General features: G+C 35.9%; 1 protein-coding gene across 1 annotated transcript in view; it reads left to right on the forward strand.

Moving 5' to 3' along the window:
• Nucleotides 1-17,782, forward strand: part of LOC132705431 (dopamine D2-like receptor) — a gene marked incomplete at its 5' end in the record, with an annotated part of 86,470 nt that overhangs the window by 49,183 nt on the left and 19,505 nt on the right. Inside the window, 3 exons of the mRNA XM_060676016.1 lie at nt 7,867-8,119; nt 11,347-11,612; nt 15,209-15,388. Of these exons, the coding sequence (XP_060531999.1) occupies nt 7,867-8,119; nt 11,347-11,612; nt 15,209-15,388 (699 nt within the window). The remainder of the gene's footprint in view (nt 1-7,866; nt 8,120-11,346; nt 11,613-15,208; nt 15,389-17,782) is intronic.

The following is a 17,782-nucleotide window of genomic DNA, read 5'->3' on the forward strand; positions in this document are numbered from 1 at the left end:
TATCGGTTTGCTTTACACTCTCAAGAAAAATAGCTAGTCTGGTTTCGATGGTCTATCTCTGGCTTGGCTAAAAAAAATTACCGAAACATTTACTTCCTTTCTAGGCATAGAATTATTAGGCAACATCTGCCCCGGGCAGCCCGGTGGAAAAATCGCTTATTATCCAACAACCGTTTAGATGTTTAAATTGCCAAGACGCGTTGTATGCGCAAGGAAATGGCTTGTTTGTTGTTGATTAATGATAGAGTGTGACAGGTTGATTAGTAAACAAGCACCCCACTATGTGTAATGCCATGAAGCGACTTTGTATGATTTGCATTAGGTTCGTGTTTATCCGGAATACGACGACGTAGTACATGGTAACCACTATCTTGGAAAGGAAATCGCTTTTTAAAGTTAATCTTCTATTTCACGACTGAAATTATTTTTAAGAAATTAATTAATATTTGAAAAATGGTGACGGTAGTGCAAACCTTCTTAAATCTGAGATGGTTTGTTAGTGGTAACTTTAAAATCTGCTGAACTAGGTGATTACTAGGCATACCAAACTAATATCCTTTTTTTTATCTATGAATGGACCCAGCCTATTCAGAGACACCCTAGAAGCATATTTATGTAACTATTTTGCTGTATTTTGGTTATATTTATTATTTATTTGGTTGTTGCCTGCAAGATATGATATGGCCCTGTGATAATATTATTATAAATATAATACTAATAATCCTCTACTAAATAAGTCAGAATGTCATATTAATTGTTTTCAAAAACAATAAATGTCAAACTATAGACGTATGAAACTATGGACAAAATCCTTTTTTTCAAAGTGTTTAGAACATTTTTATCTGAGCTAAAATGTTTCAGCTTTTCTGCGATTTATTGCTTAATGTAGATTCAAGTGTTTATTTTTTTTCTTTCTTTCCTTTTTGTTTATTTTCTCTATGGTTCTTGAAATCAAATCAAATATTCATATTCGTAAAATTACCGCACATGCATTCCCCAGAACAGGGTGACAAATCGCTGAGGTCAGTGGTTAACTTGGCCAACTTGTATTCTCATTTAGTCTAGTCTAGTGTGTTTGAGAAAAAATGAAGATATATATAATGCACTTATACGATTACATAATCGCCTACAGCCAAGAGCCATAATTAACGTGTCTTCTTCTACCATAATTCAAATAAAAGTTTAATTCAAAATTACCCAGGGAGTCGGAAACACGTGGCACGTCCTCACCTGCGTGTCGTATAGATGGTAAAACTACCGCCCCACAATTGCGGCACGTCATCGGAGACGGGGTTGGCGAATTTACTTGTTGAAGTTGGAGGCAAGACCATTGGCGCCATGTGGCACCAGCGAAGTTATCTCCCAACTTTGAAACTTTCAATGAGATTATGGAATTCTGACCGAAATTGTATTAAGCGGGTGCGAATTGGGTTTTCCGCTTGTTTTCGTTTAGATATCCACGTCCGGACACCAACCGAATCCCTAATTGGTTTGCCGCAAGCCATTTGCGACGACATCCTCCATATCACTTTGTTTAATAAATTTATTAAAATTTATTGTTTAATGTATGTTAGTAAAGAAAAAACGGTGATCAACTTTTGCCCCGTCTGACAAATCTACCAAAAATAAAAAGTCTCCCTCACTTCACAGAGCGCTGATAATATGTATTTAATTGAACGTCATAGAAGATCATAAATATCATTAAAACGAGATGCTGTTCCTTTCACGTTTCCCTAAGTTAATAATAATTGATGGGTGTGGTCGTGCGTATTGTTTCCAAATACTATCAACACGTGGGATGAATGAATGATTGACAGCAGTTTCTTTGAATTTTCTCATCCTCCATTGCTGTTGATCCTCATTTTTAAAGGTCCCTTGGTCCGGCCTCGAAAACTATCTGAGATATACAGCTTACGGTTTTCTAGTATTTACCTGAGGACGACTGTAGATGTTTGCCAGTTGAAGGCTTGTCGAAGTAAATATTAATGATAATGAAAGTCCAAAATACAGTTCTATACAGTTCCTCCAACGCTGCTTCCGTCTTTCTAACCCGTCCAAATAGTACCCAGCCCAAAGGTGATTGCCTCCTGATTTCACAAAAATCTTTGTCCTCCGAGCTCAGTTTTCAGATGGGGGCACAAAAAGAAGTCGCTTGGGGCTGGATCTGGTGAGTAAGGCTGATGGTCAAGCAGATATGGCAACCGCTAAGTATGTCTTGGTGCAAGAGGATTCTTTTTTTGCAAATGTGGCTATTTTTCCGCAATTTCTGCGCCCAGATGGTCAAGTAATAATGCGTAGTATGATCCTGCACAAGGACGTCCGTAAAACAGGATATATTGGATATGGTTGGTGAATCATCACTGAAGTAGCAGGCGATATTTGAAATGCACAAATTCCAATTAATCTTTAATTTTGCTTTTGATGGTAAAAGTGAAAGAACGCCGATTGATACCATTAATAAAACACATTTTATACACATCTAATTTTTTTCTCTTTTAGGTATGAAAAAATTGTAGTTATATAATATAGCAAAAAGATAGAACAACCTAACCTAAAGTATCTTAAAAATAAAGTAAGATACCATATCTTGAACTAACCTCTAAAAAAACAACAAATATTTGACAGGTTTTCCGTCATTCTTTGATGAAATTAGCTTTTTTCAGCCAAGTAGCTATTTAATTCTCACATTCTTGTGATATTTGTGATGTTTTTGCCTTTTTATCCTCATCTGAAAATATTTTAGTTTTGAGAAAGACAGGTTTTCTATATCTGTACTTTATAAAAAAATAAAAAGAACGAGACTGGTATCTTATATGTTTAAAAAACAGATTTAAAAAAATCTCTGCTTCCTCCTTTTAATTAAAGGCTTGATTTGAGGCTGATAGTACTGAATGTGATCTTAGATGCTAATCTCCACGATGATGTAGGTGTACATTTGTGTATTTCATTTCATTAAATACAAACCTCATTAAACTCTCATCGGTAAGATCTCTTTCATGAGAAGTACTATCGTAGGAAAAATGTTTTCATGAATTATCTCAACAACCATTTTAATGTGGAAATTGTACTTTATGAAAGGTGATTCCTAAAATTAATACTTTGTTTTTGCGGGGCGATTCTTGCATCCATTTTAAGAAAAAAATATACTAACTATAGATACATTTTCTCTAATATTGCTTACTTAAATTAAAAATTAGTTGTTGTATGCCTAAATTTAAATGCTCAAAAAACATGAATGAAAAGTAGATTTTATTTTTCTTTTGAAAAACTAAGCAATAAGATACGAAAAGAAGTCTAGAATCAAAAAGGATATGTAATGTAAAACATATATAGGTTATAAAAAAGTCAGTTTTATCTTACCTCGATCCAGCAATCACTCCCTAAACATCACAATAATATATACATAATACCTACTTACCAAGTATTAATTTTGACAATTTTAATTTCGAAAATTTCTCCTTTTTCTTCATGCCCAACCAATTAAATTTCATTGCAAGTTCATTTGAAAACAGCTGGGTCAGAGCTTCTTTTACATTTACAACTCATAACTGCTGCCGCCGCCTGATCTTGCTATCGCTTTGACCTAGCCAAATAATAAAAAAACAAGGCATGACGTTGGTAGACTGTTTGGAATGGTTCGTGCAGCTTAGAATTTATCAAATCTTATGTTATATCTAACCATAAAGCTTTACTTACATGAGTTCTTAGTTCTTCAGTAGCAATAATACCACAAAAAAAAAACTTAAACCAGTAAGCACAGCACACAAAATCCTCAAAATAGACTCCAAGTCACCGTATACCCTATACCGCCAACAAAAACAAGGCGGACGATGAGGCTGAGGAGAAGCCAACGAGACTCGAGCGAGTCCGGCACTGCACGACCGCGAGTAGTTGCGTCATTGGTTGCGGCCGAACGTTGTTGTCAAATGGGATCTTATTAACAAATATATTATTTTTACGTTTTTGTAATTTTTTCACTTAGATGAATTCGTATTTTTATTAAAATATCTTTTAACAAAAATAATAAAAAAAAGTTGATTTTAACGGTTTCAATCGGTTTTTTTTAGGACTTGCCAACACTGATGTCGATGTAGATAGATAGATATATAGATATTTATTTCGCTTTTCGATACTACATATAACACATATATGGGTATATTAAGCACGTCATATCATATTAAAATACAGTGTTTAAATAATACATTTAAAAAAAATCATCTACTGTTAAAAAGGTCTTAATTCTTTTCTTAAACACAGATAAACTATCAGTTTCTTCGAGGCATTTATAGAAATTTAAAGCTCTGTTATATACTTTCAAGCCAAAATACCTTGGGTTTTGTTGCCCGATATGCAGTCTAGAGAATGGAACATCCAAGTAATCTCTTTGCCGTGTGTCATGTTCGTGCAAGTCACATCTCCTATTCCATCTTATCATGTTACTCTTGACGTAAATCAAAACGGAATAAATATATAATGAAGTGTCATGATCTGAAGTTCCCTAAATAAATCCCTAAATGAATATTTACTAGTTACACGCATCATGTAACGAATAGCACGTTTTTGGGCTAAGAAAACCCGGTGTGCACCAGTGGCTAGACCCCAATAGATTATACCGTAACCCATCACTGATTGGACCAGCCCATAGTACACCAGCTTTAAAACGTCAATGGATACCGTATCTCGAATATTTTGGAATAAGTATGAGCAGGAGCTTAATTTGGGCAATATGTTGTCGATGTGATGATTCCATGTAAGTTTGTTGTCAATGTACAGACCGAGAAACTTAGTAGCCTCCACGTTTTCTATAGAACGGCCCTCCAATTGGAGGAGAATACTGGAATCAACGCGAGTATTTTTTGTGACTATTTCCATAGCTATTGACTTAGATTTATTTAATTGTAGTCCGTTATCGCGACACCATTCATTCACCCTCGTGACCCTTGGTTCTGCGGCCCCTTTTAAATTAGCTCTGTTTTTATCTGTAACTAAAATGCTTGTGTCATCTGCATACAGTACAAATAATGCATCTATATTATCCTGAGGAAGATCGTTAATAAAACAATTAAAGAGGAGCGGTGATAGGCAGGATCCTTGCGGGGTACCTCTGCCTACATATTGAGGGCTAGATTTTGAACCGCCGATCACAACCTGCTGTACTCTCTCGGAGAGGTAAGATTTGACCCATGAGTTTGCTGGACCTCTAATGCCCATATTTTCCAGTTTTTTTAAGAGCAGGCTGTGATCGACAGTGTCGAAAGCGCGGCTCAAATAAAAAAATAAGCCTAATGTGGCTGTTTTGTTATTAAGGCTATTGTAGATATGCTCCAGAGCACAGTCCAGAGCTGTAGTTGTGGCGCGGTTTTTTTTAATTACTTGTGTTATCTCTACTGTTGTACTAGGGTAGAGAAACATCGAGCTTGAGTGTATTTTAATATCAGGCGTTAGATTTTAAAGCTGCTTGCTATTGTTAGCAAGATCAGCAAAATATTTGTTAAAAATTTCACAGATTTTGGATCTGTCTTGTAGTGTTTCACCACTAACGGTTATGTTGGTTATAGAAGAGGATTTACTTTTATGGTTGCTATTTTCCCTGACTATTGCCCAACTTTCCCTACTTATGTTACCAGATTTCATTAACCTTAAATTGTGGTGAGTTTTCTTTGCGTGTTTAAGTTTTTTGTTGTAATGGGATTTAAGTCCTTTATATTTTTTATTATACAGATCATTTTTTATTCTTTTGTTTACTTGATGCATCTCGTGTACCACACGACTCAGTTCTCTTAATTCTCTATTAAACCAATTGGTTTTTTTCCTGTACGAGACTTTTCCTTTTTTTGTAAATGGAAAACTTGACATAAATATTTGTTTCAGTTTTTCGTAAAAAGTGTTAAATTTTTTATCCAAGTCATCAGATGTGCACAAAAACGTTGCCAATGAAATGTCTCCCAAAATACCACAAATCTAAAAAAACTAAGTATTTTCGTTCTCAGTTGTTAGGTTTCTATTCTAATGTTCCCATTATGGCGCAAGGGATACCCTCCTCTGAGGGTATCCCTTGCGCCAGAGAGGATATCTGTGGTATATCGTATCCGCAAGCTATCCATTCGGAGGTTATCCCTGGGATGTATTTTACAGCATATCCTTAGTATATATGCTAACGTGTATCCTAAGAATATTCTCCACTCGGGACATGCGACTTATATGGGACATTGACGGGATATAATGAGGATATTGTGTCCTATCTGGATGTAGGTCAGGGTGGGGCAGAAAGGCCTACCTCAAAAATTAACCAGTTTTTTTTTTTCGTTTTTTCTTCTAATAATTATAAATTCTGGTTATTTGTTTATTTTTAGCCCTTTGTGAAATACCACGGGTAAAATGGACCGCTGAAAAATTCTAAAAAAGCTGCATGTTATTGTACCCGAATCATAATTAATTTATTGAAAGTGTTATTATTTGGATAATTTTATGGATATAGCCCAAAACCCAATCTTTCGAAAATCTTATAGATACCAATAATAAATTTTTTAATAGATAGAAAAATGGTTACTAATCAATATCGTTTTTTTTATTAAATATTTTTTAATAATTAATTTGAATTATTTCATATAATATTATAAATTGGGGAGAGTGGGGCAGAAGTTTCGACAAAATTTTAGTAAATTTTGTTAAAGTTAGTCGACTTGATGGTTAAAATCCCCAAAAAATAATAAAAAGCTTAAGTGAACCGCGCCGCCCCATCCTCCTCTAATGATTTTTCCTTTTTAAAGATATAATCTATTAAGATGACTCCATGGCTATCCCAAAAAAACAGTCGCCCTGCGCAGTCCACGGTTTTGACTGCAATTTTGATTCCGGCTTAAAATGGAGTATCCAAGTTTCACCTACATTAATTCATCGCCGCCAAAACTTGAATTTACTGTGTCTAAACTGTCCGTCTAAAAGAGCATTGAAAACGTTCACTGGAACACGTTTTTGATCTAACGTCAGTAAACGTGACACCAAACATATTTAGTAACTAGTGCCGCCATCTTCAGGGTGATGTAAGAAACTTTTCAAGTATTTTGAAAAGCATAAGTTTTGACTAGCCAACCGGTCTGGTACCCCTGTATCTCAAAACCCCTAGTGTATTTACGCCAAAACAAACACGAGTTTATCCAATATAGGCGAGTAATTTTTTTCCCATTAAACATCAAAGAGATGCGAGTAAAATTATTACAAACCTCGTTTTCTAATCCGTTTCGATGGCGGTGAGGTTTTAATGCGATTGGATTTTTAGTGTCCGTCCGGCGGAAAAATCGTGGAGCTAATTTCGATAAATAGTCGTCCAATTACTTAATGAAGGCTCTACGTTAAAAGGGGAATAAAAATATCCAATGGGTTATTATGAATATCATTCAATTAAGGATATTTTTTCCTCTGATAAACGCACGACATTTTTATTTGGTTCGTCTGCAGATTCAAGTTCAGTGATTATTTTACATCATCCCCCAAAATGACTTTTTCTTCTTCTTCTTCTTCTTCTTCTTCTTCTTCCTCTTCTTCTTCATGTGCCTTGTTCGTTACGACCGTTGACAATTATGACAATTCTAATTTTATTTTCTACACTTCTGAATAATTGTAGTGATGTCAACCCAAACCACGGGAGTAAATCATGAAGCCACGGATGTCTTCTTCTTCCTGGTCATCGTCTGCTGTCTACCTTTCCCTAGACTATTAATTGCAATCAGTGGAATTTGTCGTGCCTCATTAGATAACCGAGGTATTCTATCTTCTTTTTCTTAATGGTGAATGTTTCGTTGTCTTTTCCCATCCGGCGTAACGCCCTCTTTCTATCAAATATAACAAAATCGCTTTTTATTTCAGATACATAGCGGTAACGCAGCCAATCAAATACGCAAAACACAAGAACAACCGCCGCATATGGCTGACGATAGCCTTGGTCTGGGTGATATCGGCGGCAATCGGATCACCGATAGTTCTCGGGCTGAACAACACTCCCGACAGGATACCTGACGCTTGCTTGTTCTACAACAGCGACTTCATAATCTACTCGAGCCTGTCGTCGTTCTACATTCCCTGTATTATAATGGTGTTCCTTTATTATAATATATTTAAGGTGAGTGGCTCTGTTGAAGCGCATCAACAGAAAATACCGACGTAGCGGTGCCTCGAGGCCAAGAAAATTCGTTTCAAATCCTTAAATTATTTTCAGCAAAAGGCTATCACGCTTGACCCCCGTTTCCGCACAGCCAACTCGCTTCTCAATTTTCCTTTTTGATTTATTAGTTTTACGAGGTGTATTTTTATGTTTTTATTTTGTATTATCGGCTGCGGCTGCGGGAAAATAGGTGAGCGGTGGTTGAAAATGTTACGGGGGACTTGAGGGTTATCCTTAAAATATATTATAGCCGACGGGCCATGGACATGACCTCTCCGTGCCAACAAATCAAAGCCACTGTAATAAAGAACCCCGTGAATTGTAAAATATATTATAATTTAAAAAAATAAGTTAGATAAGATCAGTATTCCGACCAAATATACAGAGGCTTGAAGGGCATTTTTCATAACACTTCCCTGTCAATTTGCCATTTCGATCGATTAGAATTGGAAAGATTATGCGCTTGCGCCCAAACTTATGTTTAATAATAAGGTAATATAGCAACAATAATAATAATAATAATAATAATAGACATTATTCATAATAACCGAAGTATAGGGTATTTTTTTTCGATGTATAGAACTTTAAGTTGCAATAAAACATCGATGGATTATTCGATTGACATGAATTTTATTTATCCGAAAAATAATCTTGTGGCATTACATTTTATTATTATGATTTCTGGCATATGACCGCCACGGCTGGCGCGGATGTAGTCCAATCCGGACGTCCAATTTTCGATGGCTTCTTCCAACATTTGTGGCCGTATATCTGCAATAACACGGCAAATGTTGTCTTCCAAATGGTCAAGCGTTTGTGGCATATCCGCATAGACCAATGACTTTACATAGCCCCACAGAAAGTAGTCTAGCGGTGTTAAATCACAAGATCTTGGAGGCCAATTCACAGGTCCAAAACGTGAAATTAGGCGGTCACCAAACGTGTCTTTCAATCAATCGATTGTGGCACGAGCTGTGTGACATATTGCGCCGTCTTGTTGAAACCACAGCTCCTGGACATCATGGTTATTCAATTCAGGAATGAAAGGGTTAGTAATCATAGCTCTATACCGATCACCATTGACTGTAACGTTTTGACCATCATCGTTTTTGAAGAAGTACGGACCAATGAGTCCACCAGCCCATAAAGCGCACCAAACAGTCAGTTTTTCTGGATGTAACGGTGTTTCGACATACACTTGAGGATAAGCTTCGCTCCAAATGCGGCAGTTTTATTTGTTGACGTAGCTATTCAACCAGAAGTGCGCTTCATCGCTAAACAAAATTCGCTTATGAAAATCGGGAACAACGGCAATCTCGTTTTGGGCCCATTCGACGAATCTATGTCTTACTTGATGATCGTTTGGCTTCAATTCTTGCACGAGTTGGATTTTGTAAGCACGTAAACCAAGATCCTTCCGCAAAATCTTCCATAAAGTGGATGGAAACAGATCCAATTCCTGTGCACGATGGCGGATGGACTCATTCGGGTCTTCCTCAATGCTACTCTCTATAGCAGCAATACCTTCTTCTGTACGCACCGTACGGCGTCTCTGGTGCGAGTTATCAATAAAAGTAAACGTGGTGCGAAAACGTTCCATGGTTAATCGAATTAACTGCTCTGATGGACGATTTTGTCGATGATAAAATGGACGTAGTGCGCGATACGTATTTCGCACAGAACCATTATTTTAGAAATAAAATTGCACTATTTGCAAGCGTTGTTCACGCGTGAGTCTATTCATGATGAATTGCCGAACCCAAACTGAGACTAAATCACTTGAGAGCTGTTAAACCAGTCGCCATCTTGAAGAGTAATGCCAACTTAAAGTTCTATACATCGAAAAAAACACCCATTATAAATGTATAAACAATATAAATATATTGTTGCGGTTGCAACATTGGGGTAATTCAACAATCAAAAAAATTTCGCAAGCACTTTTTACAGGGTGAAGTCTAACATAAGGCTATTCAAACTTAATCCAGGTCAAACCAAGTTTATAGTATAGTAGATAGCGCGTCAACTTATAAATATACCAATTAATATAAATTGTGTGTAAAAGAAAGCAAGGATATCATTATGAACTGTTTAAAATGCAATAACTACAATAACAAATTTATTCCTAGTAACAGAATTGCGATGAGAAGGGTACACCAAAAACTCTAGTTGACTGAGCTATGTTATCTACAACCCGCTCAAGTCTTAATAGCTTCAGGATCACTCTTAGACAAAACCATGATGAGACAATGCACGTCAGCTTCACTTTGCTGGTGCTTGATCGATTTCACACTATATATATATATATATATATATATATATATATATATATATATATATATATATATATATATATATATATATATATATATATATATATATATATATATATATATATATATATATATATATATATATATATATATATATATATATATATATATATTCTCACGTATTGATTCACGGATGAAAAAATGTGATGACACTATATTCCGGGACATCATCCGTTCGCTCGTTGAACTCCGACTGGAATCCTGCAAATCTTGCATCTGACTGGAATCCTGCAGACGTTTCGCCAAAATCTCACTTGGCATCTTCAATGCTCGCGCTCCGAAAACAGTGTTCGACGTGTTTTCGGAGCGCGAGCATTGAAGATGCCAAGTGAGATTTTGGCGAAACGTCTGCAGGATTCCAGTCGGATGCAAGATTTGCAGGATTCCAGTCGGAGTTCAACGAGCGAACGGATGATGTCCCGGAATATAGTGTCATCATATATATATATATATATATATATATATATATATATATATATATATATATATATATATATATATATATATATATATGGATAACGGGATATTTCATTATGTTAAATAAGGTAATTGAATCAGTGCCCTTAATGCGTAGGTAACAAGACTCTGAGAACAATTAAAACCTAAGGAAGATAAGTAGATGGCGCTGCGCGAGTCGTACTGCTTTCGAGCAGTTGCTTAAAATTGGTAATCATGCCTATGAACTATATTCTATTATGAACTATTTCACCTTCAATAACCTCTATCTTACCTCTCTTACCTTATTTAGATATCTAGGAAACACCAGATGGTTAGGAATGTTTCCCATTTTTTTCAAGTCCCAAGAGTTAGATTGACCATTGACCATTTACCTTAAAATTCTTTGTTTTTGCGCAGGCATTGCGGAGGAGGGCGATGCAGCAGCGGGCGAATCGAAAACCTCAACCCGCCGAAATCAAACCCGGATCTGTGATAGAAAACCTTGCGAGTACGCGACGCCTGGCTGAAACCACCCTCGGAGCGGGCAACATCGACGAACCAGCCACCAACACTGGATCGGGATCAGCCGATGAAGACGATGATATCGTCGAGGCCGAGTGTCACGTCATCTCGAACGATAAAAGTACCGAATTCATCCTGGCAACGGTGGTTGAAGAAGCAGCGTAAGTCGATCCCGCCAGACCCAAAAGGGGTTGACTACATAGCACCAAATATTTTCAAGTCGTAAAGGGCTACTCTCGGTAGGCGGCACTCTGTACCATTCAATAATACTTGTCAACACCCGGTGCTGACAAACGTATACCGGGTGATGCATTGCCGAAGAGAACACAGGAAATCCCATGTAAATTTTTTAGATGCCCAAATATTGGCTCCCCTAAACAGTTTATAGTTGTAATAAAACTTCTTCACGGGGCTGATATGATTAACTCATGTGCCGAGTTTGAATAAATTTTACTAAGCCAGTCTTCATTTATTGAATTAAATATTACGGCAAAATTGCCAAAGGTCAATACAACACCACCGAATATTATGTCCATGACGCTATTTCCAAAACTTGACGACGTTAAACTGGACAATGACATATCAAATACAAGTTGGTTTACAATAAAGACATGTACATTTGGTTTCACACATTCAAAATAAACTAAACATGCAGGTATATCATTGTTTTTCTCCTCCTTGTCCCATAAAGGGTTCTTGGAATGAATTTCATTTAAAGGGCGGCTTAAGCAACAAGGAAGTTTCAAGGAACAACTATAAATTGGACCCTCGAGTCTTTTATTGAAAATAATTAATAATTATAATAAAAATACGGCTACAAAGCATTGCTAAAAGGAAAAAGAAACAACCCTACTTTAACAGTTAAACAATATCGTAAGCGATCATAAAATTCATTTCTAACATTGCTTAATTGATGTTGTGAAATCCTGTTACATTCTAAGGAAATGGCGTTTTATAACTGGTTAAGAATTTCAAATGTAAGGGACACCACAGAAAGAAGTCGTTCGGCGAGAGGTGAGGTAACTTGGGTTGCCAAAAGATTCGGCACCTTGGGCCACTAATATTCCCGTTAAAAGTATTTCCCCAATACTCCCTAACCATAAGGGAATTGTGGGCTGGACAACCATCCATCTGGCACCAGATCTTCTGATCTTCGCGAACAACTTCATCAAGTGCGGGTTCGATTTGATTTTGTATTAAGTAAAAATAGGTTTCTGCATTGATAATAACATAATGTCTAACTATAACATTTATTTTTTCATGATATTGGCTTCGAGTATGAACAAAACAATATTCATCTTCCAATACCGACAGTTTTGAACTTTTGGCTCGTTGTTGAGTGTGAAAATCCAAACCCGTGCGGTAAAATCCCGGAAAAGTGGCTCGGATTCGTGGGAAACTGACGTGGTAAAGTGACGCTTCCCGTACGCTAGATCGGTGTGTAATTAGGTATTTTATCGTGCATAATACCACTTAATTATGGTTACTTTTTCTTCAATTGAATAACGTATATTTAAATTCCATTAAAGCGTGTTGTCAATCACAAATAAAAATATTGTTACTGTCACGAATTTTCGTGTTGTCATTGTCATAATGCACTGGTGTTTGATTTATTACCTAAACCATAAAAATGTTCTCCTTTTGCGTTAATATTTAATTCAATAACTGAAGATTGGCTTATTAAAATTTTATCAAACTCGGCAGATGAGTTATTCATACCGCCCCCCTTAAAAAGCACAACTTTGCTATAAAATGTACAGGGGAGCCAATATTTCGGCACCTAAAATATTACATGTGATTTCCTATATTCCGTTCCTTTATATTTTGTAAATGTTTGATACTTATTTCGTGGATTTCGTATGCTCCCATTAAATAATAGATTTATTTTTTACCCCAGGATCTAATTAAAGTGCCTTAAAAAATTGAAAACTCCACATTTAACTAAAGTTTATCTTTAAATTAAATATGGAAAATTAAACATAAACCGGCACCCTTTTGGTGATTTATTTTTTTAAATGAGTTCTTAATTGGTATTCACAAAAAAGTGTAAACACCCTAATATGAAAAAATAATATTTTTTTATTGAAAGTTGGAGTATACGTATAGTGGACGAACAAATTTTGAAATTCAAATGGTAGAGGCTACGCTCAACTTTGTCTAAAGAAGTAAACTTTCTATAGAACGCGAAAATTTGGATCTTTGTTCCTTTAGGAGTATAGTTTTCAGGCATTGTTCTTTTGAGTTGCGGCCAACCATCTAAAGTTTAGCAGGCTAGACGGTTCGATTTTGTTGATTATCTTTTAATTTCGCTCTTACAACTTACAACCGATGGGGGTTGGTTAGAGAAATTGTTTTTGGATCTTCCCTGTAACTTTGGATCGAAATACACTTCAACTTTAAACCATTTTCAAAATTTGGGTTAATGTATGAAAAATGGCAACAGTTTTAATATTACATTTCTTTGTAATAATTTAGTTACAAGGTTTCTTAATGCCTATAGGACGTTTTTCATAATCGGTTGCCTATCATTCTGCTCCCAGATACTTAGGAAATACTAGTAACGTAAGCTAGATTTCTAGAATCTGAGCACCTTTAGTCGATGCTTTTGAAATTTGAATTTTTTTTGTACTTATCCTTATTTTTGTTGAAATAGAGCAGCAAAATAAAGACGTACCGAAGAAAATGCATTTATTTAGATATTCAAGAGAATTCTCGCTTATGATCATCCCCTGTAGGTAGGATGCTCAAAATATAAGAAATTACTGCCAAATTGATTTACTTTTAATTTAACTGAGATGCTATTTTGAACATTAAATTTAAGGTTGTTTTTCAAACATTCATTCGATGCCGAATATATGCCGGATGCACGCTTCTGAAAAAAGGTCACCTCTTTTGAAGAGATTTTTTTTGTGTGTAGTATCGACTCAGTCTTACAAGTACGTTGTTTACAGAATGCATCGTTCCGAATCGGAATACGAGAAAATGTAAGTGATCTTATATTAATCGAACCCTCGTCATCACGGCACACACGAATTCCTTTTTATCCTTATAGCATGACGATTAGTCCGAATTCACTTCACGTTAGCTCACGAGAGGATAAAACCGATACATAAACCTTCTGACCGAACTCCCACGAGAAGCAAACTGTCCCTTATAAAGAAAGTATTAGCTTTCAGCCCCTCCATACATATTTTATGCGGTGATACGTCGGCAATGAGCGGCATTCCGCTTTGAAAATTAAACCCCCCGAGAGTCGGCCAAGAAAGCGACCCTAACCTTGACAAACTTTGCGTATGGGGAACTCAAACAATTTCTTTGGGGTAAATGGGGAGGTAGAAATGCGACGGCGGTAAATTTTTAAACCGGTTTAAAGCGATTAGCATCGTAATATTATTTATCCGAAGAATACGCGGGCATTTTCTTTTAGAAAGGAAATGGACGTTGAACAGCAATTTTTATAAATTTAACACAACAGGTTCCGGTAGAGTCTAATCCCTTCACAGACTGTCATTTCACAGAAGCAACAACAAATATTCACGAAAATCCTAAAATCTAAATAGAGTGTGACCCGCTTGCCCATGTGAAGTGCGCACTTTCCCTTCAACGCACTGACGTAAAATAAAAATTTAAACCCAAGGTTCACATTCCAAACGCTATGCGGTGTTGCTGACCCAGTCGATTTTCATTTTTTCCCCATGACTTGTTGCCTTCGCTAAGCCCATATTTTCTAGAGAGTTAGCAGAATCATTTGTTACAGAATATCAAGTGTGGTGGCTAGTCTAGCCACCCCACGTTCACTTGCAGATCCTAATGGTAACAACGACTCTGGATACGCGCAAAGTCAACCTGATAGCACAGCGCCAGACAGTCCGAGACAGTTTGGGACGCTAAGGAGCTCCTCGAAGAAAAACGGAACGACATTGGACACCGAAATGAGGTATGAAGAACCAAAATACAAATCTCGGTCTCAAATTGTCGATTAATAACTAAATGGTCCCAAAGTATACACTAACCCAATTTGATAGTAGAGATGTTTTCAAAGTAGGGTATTAAAGTTTTTTTTTAAACTTTTTCGTATTAATATTTAAAATACTGCCAATTTTATTTATAAGTTCACTGATTAAGGGAGGTGACGAATTAAAAAAATCATTAATATTTTCGAATTTGGCAACTAAATATTAATAATAATAATAAAATAGGTCTTGTCAGTCTGTTCAACCTTGGCGTGTGCTTTGAGAGTAATATCCAAAAAGAAGGACTAACCTGACGTCCTTTATAACAAAAAGAAAAAGATAGCTCTGTCCTGTGAGGTGCCCCATTGGCATATTCGCCCGACTTGTTGAGTAGTGGAAGTCAACAGCTGTCCTTTTTACCATGGAATTGTTAGTAGAAACGATTAGAAAATCTAATTTGTTATGGGATATGACAGATAGAAGGTGTCTGTTAATAGACAGGGAGTGGACAAAAATGGAATTAGACGAAACAAGTAAAACAAAAGGTTAAATGTAATTTGAGACTTTCTGTATATTTAATGAGATTATTTACATGCATATTTTTTTGAGTATAACAGGCAGTGATATTGTTAGTTTTATGCGATACATGATATTGGAACATAAATTAAGTAATTCGAGTGAATTCTGCAAGTATCAAAACTCATTATTTGCAAGTCTGGCATCTTAAAATATATACATTACACATATACATACATATTTACTGTTTTCTTATTTTTTTTAATTATGGATAAACCGATGTGCGTATTGTAAAACTTTCTATGTACGGAATATTAAGAATATAGATATGAAATTCCATTGAAACACATGGTTGGTTAGTTTGTGTATTGTGTATTGATAGATCTTAGTGTGAAAAATCTGCAAAACTTTTTCCTTACAATGACTGTTCTTTTCGTAGCCCTATTATTTCTTTTTCTTGCTCTAAAATATTCCGATGTTTCCTCAAAGTCTATAATGATGTTATGCATTGCTTCAGCAATATGCACAACATTTTCTTTGGTATCTATAGCTTTTCCTAAAATTCGAAACTTAGTAACTATGCTTCCAAATGAACAGTTCACGAGCATTCTGGCTCTTAAGAGTAGGTAGTTGAATATGTCATTATCGGTTCCCACCTGCAGTTGAGATCGCGGAAAAGGAAAAGATCGCAAAGATAGCAACTTCGTTTAGTGACGTATTTATACGAACGAGGAAAATAAAACCCATCAAATATATGGGAGACAACAAATGTCAATTAGATAGGTATGTTTTTGAAAAACCCAAACTCGGGGGAAATATTAGATATACTCTATCAGAAGTATTATTTTAATCTTACTTTGGCATCATAATATCGTTTACAATCTAACCAAATATCTCTATCGCATTAAATTGGCAATAATAAGGCGGAAGTCGTAAAACGTCATGGCCCTTTTCCAATTCTAACTTGTCCATTTTGAAATAACATCATATTCAAAGAAAAATGTTTAGAAACTTCCTATGCAGTGGTTCTTCAATAACATCCACGGCTGGTCTTAAATTAAACTCGTCCGGAATGGGATAATCCTTTTTTGCAGCCAGTCGCTGAGAGACTGCGTGATCGAACTTTGATTAGGTATTGACCCAGCAAGTCCTCAGTGATCCAATGCATTGTCCATTATTATTAATGAAGATTCACTAAGACTGGGCAACAGCTGTCGATTGAGTAAAAAAAAATATATAAGTTAGTTTTTGCCCAAAGAAATGAGAGTTTCCGCCTACTTTTCCGATAAATAAGAAATATAAATCACCTTTCAAAAGTTACAGTTTTCATCGAATCATGGTAGTCCCCCGATTTTAAGGCTCTCTCACCATATTTCCTCCGAACTGTTTGTAGAGAATCGTCTTGACAGTATTTTCTAGACGCTCCTTTACTAAATATCCAAGTCCAAAAATACTGGATTGAATGAACATTCCGGTTTTTCATGTATTCTCTCAAAAATGTCAGTCCTTTGTGAGCAATACAATCTTCCATCAGATATTTTTGGCTTGAAATATTACATTTTTTTCAAAAAAATTATCATCCTTTTTAATCAATTAATTAATGAAGCATGTGAAATATCAATCGATACCATCGATTTCGTGTAAAGTTTTGTCTGAAATTTAACTTTATGTTTATGATCGGTTTGGATATCTAATGCATCGGCAACACGCTAACAAGTACCTACCTAATTAATACATTTCAAAAACTTTTAAATTGCTTGCTCATAAAATACGGAGACAGCAAATACTTACATTGTGTACAGCGCTTAAGGGTAAAAGCGGTTTCCCAACATTTTCTTCTCTAGTGAAATAATCCACCAGTT

Source organism: Cylas formicarius, unplaced genomic scaffold, assembly GCF_029955315.1.
Source record: "Cylas formicarius isolate icCylForm1 unplaced genomic scaffold, icCylForm1.1 PGA_scaffold_7__23_contigs__length_41026272, whole genome shotgun sequence".
Taxonomy (NCBI): Eukaryota; Metazoa; Arthropoda; class Insecta; order Coleoptera; family Brentidae; genus Cylas; species Cylas formicarius.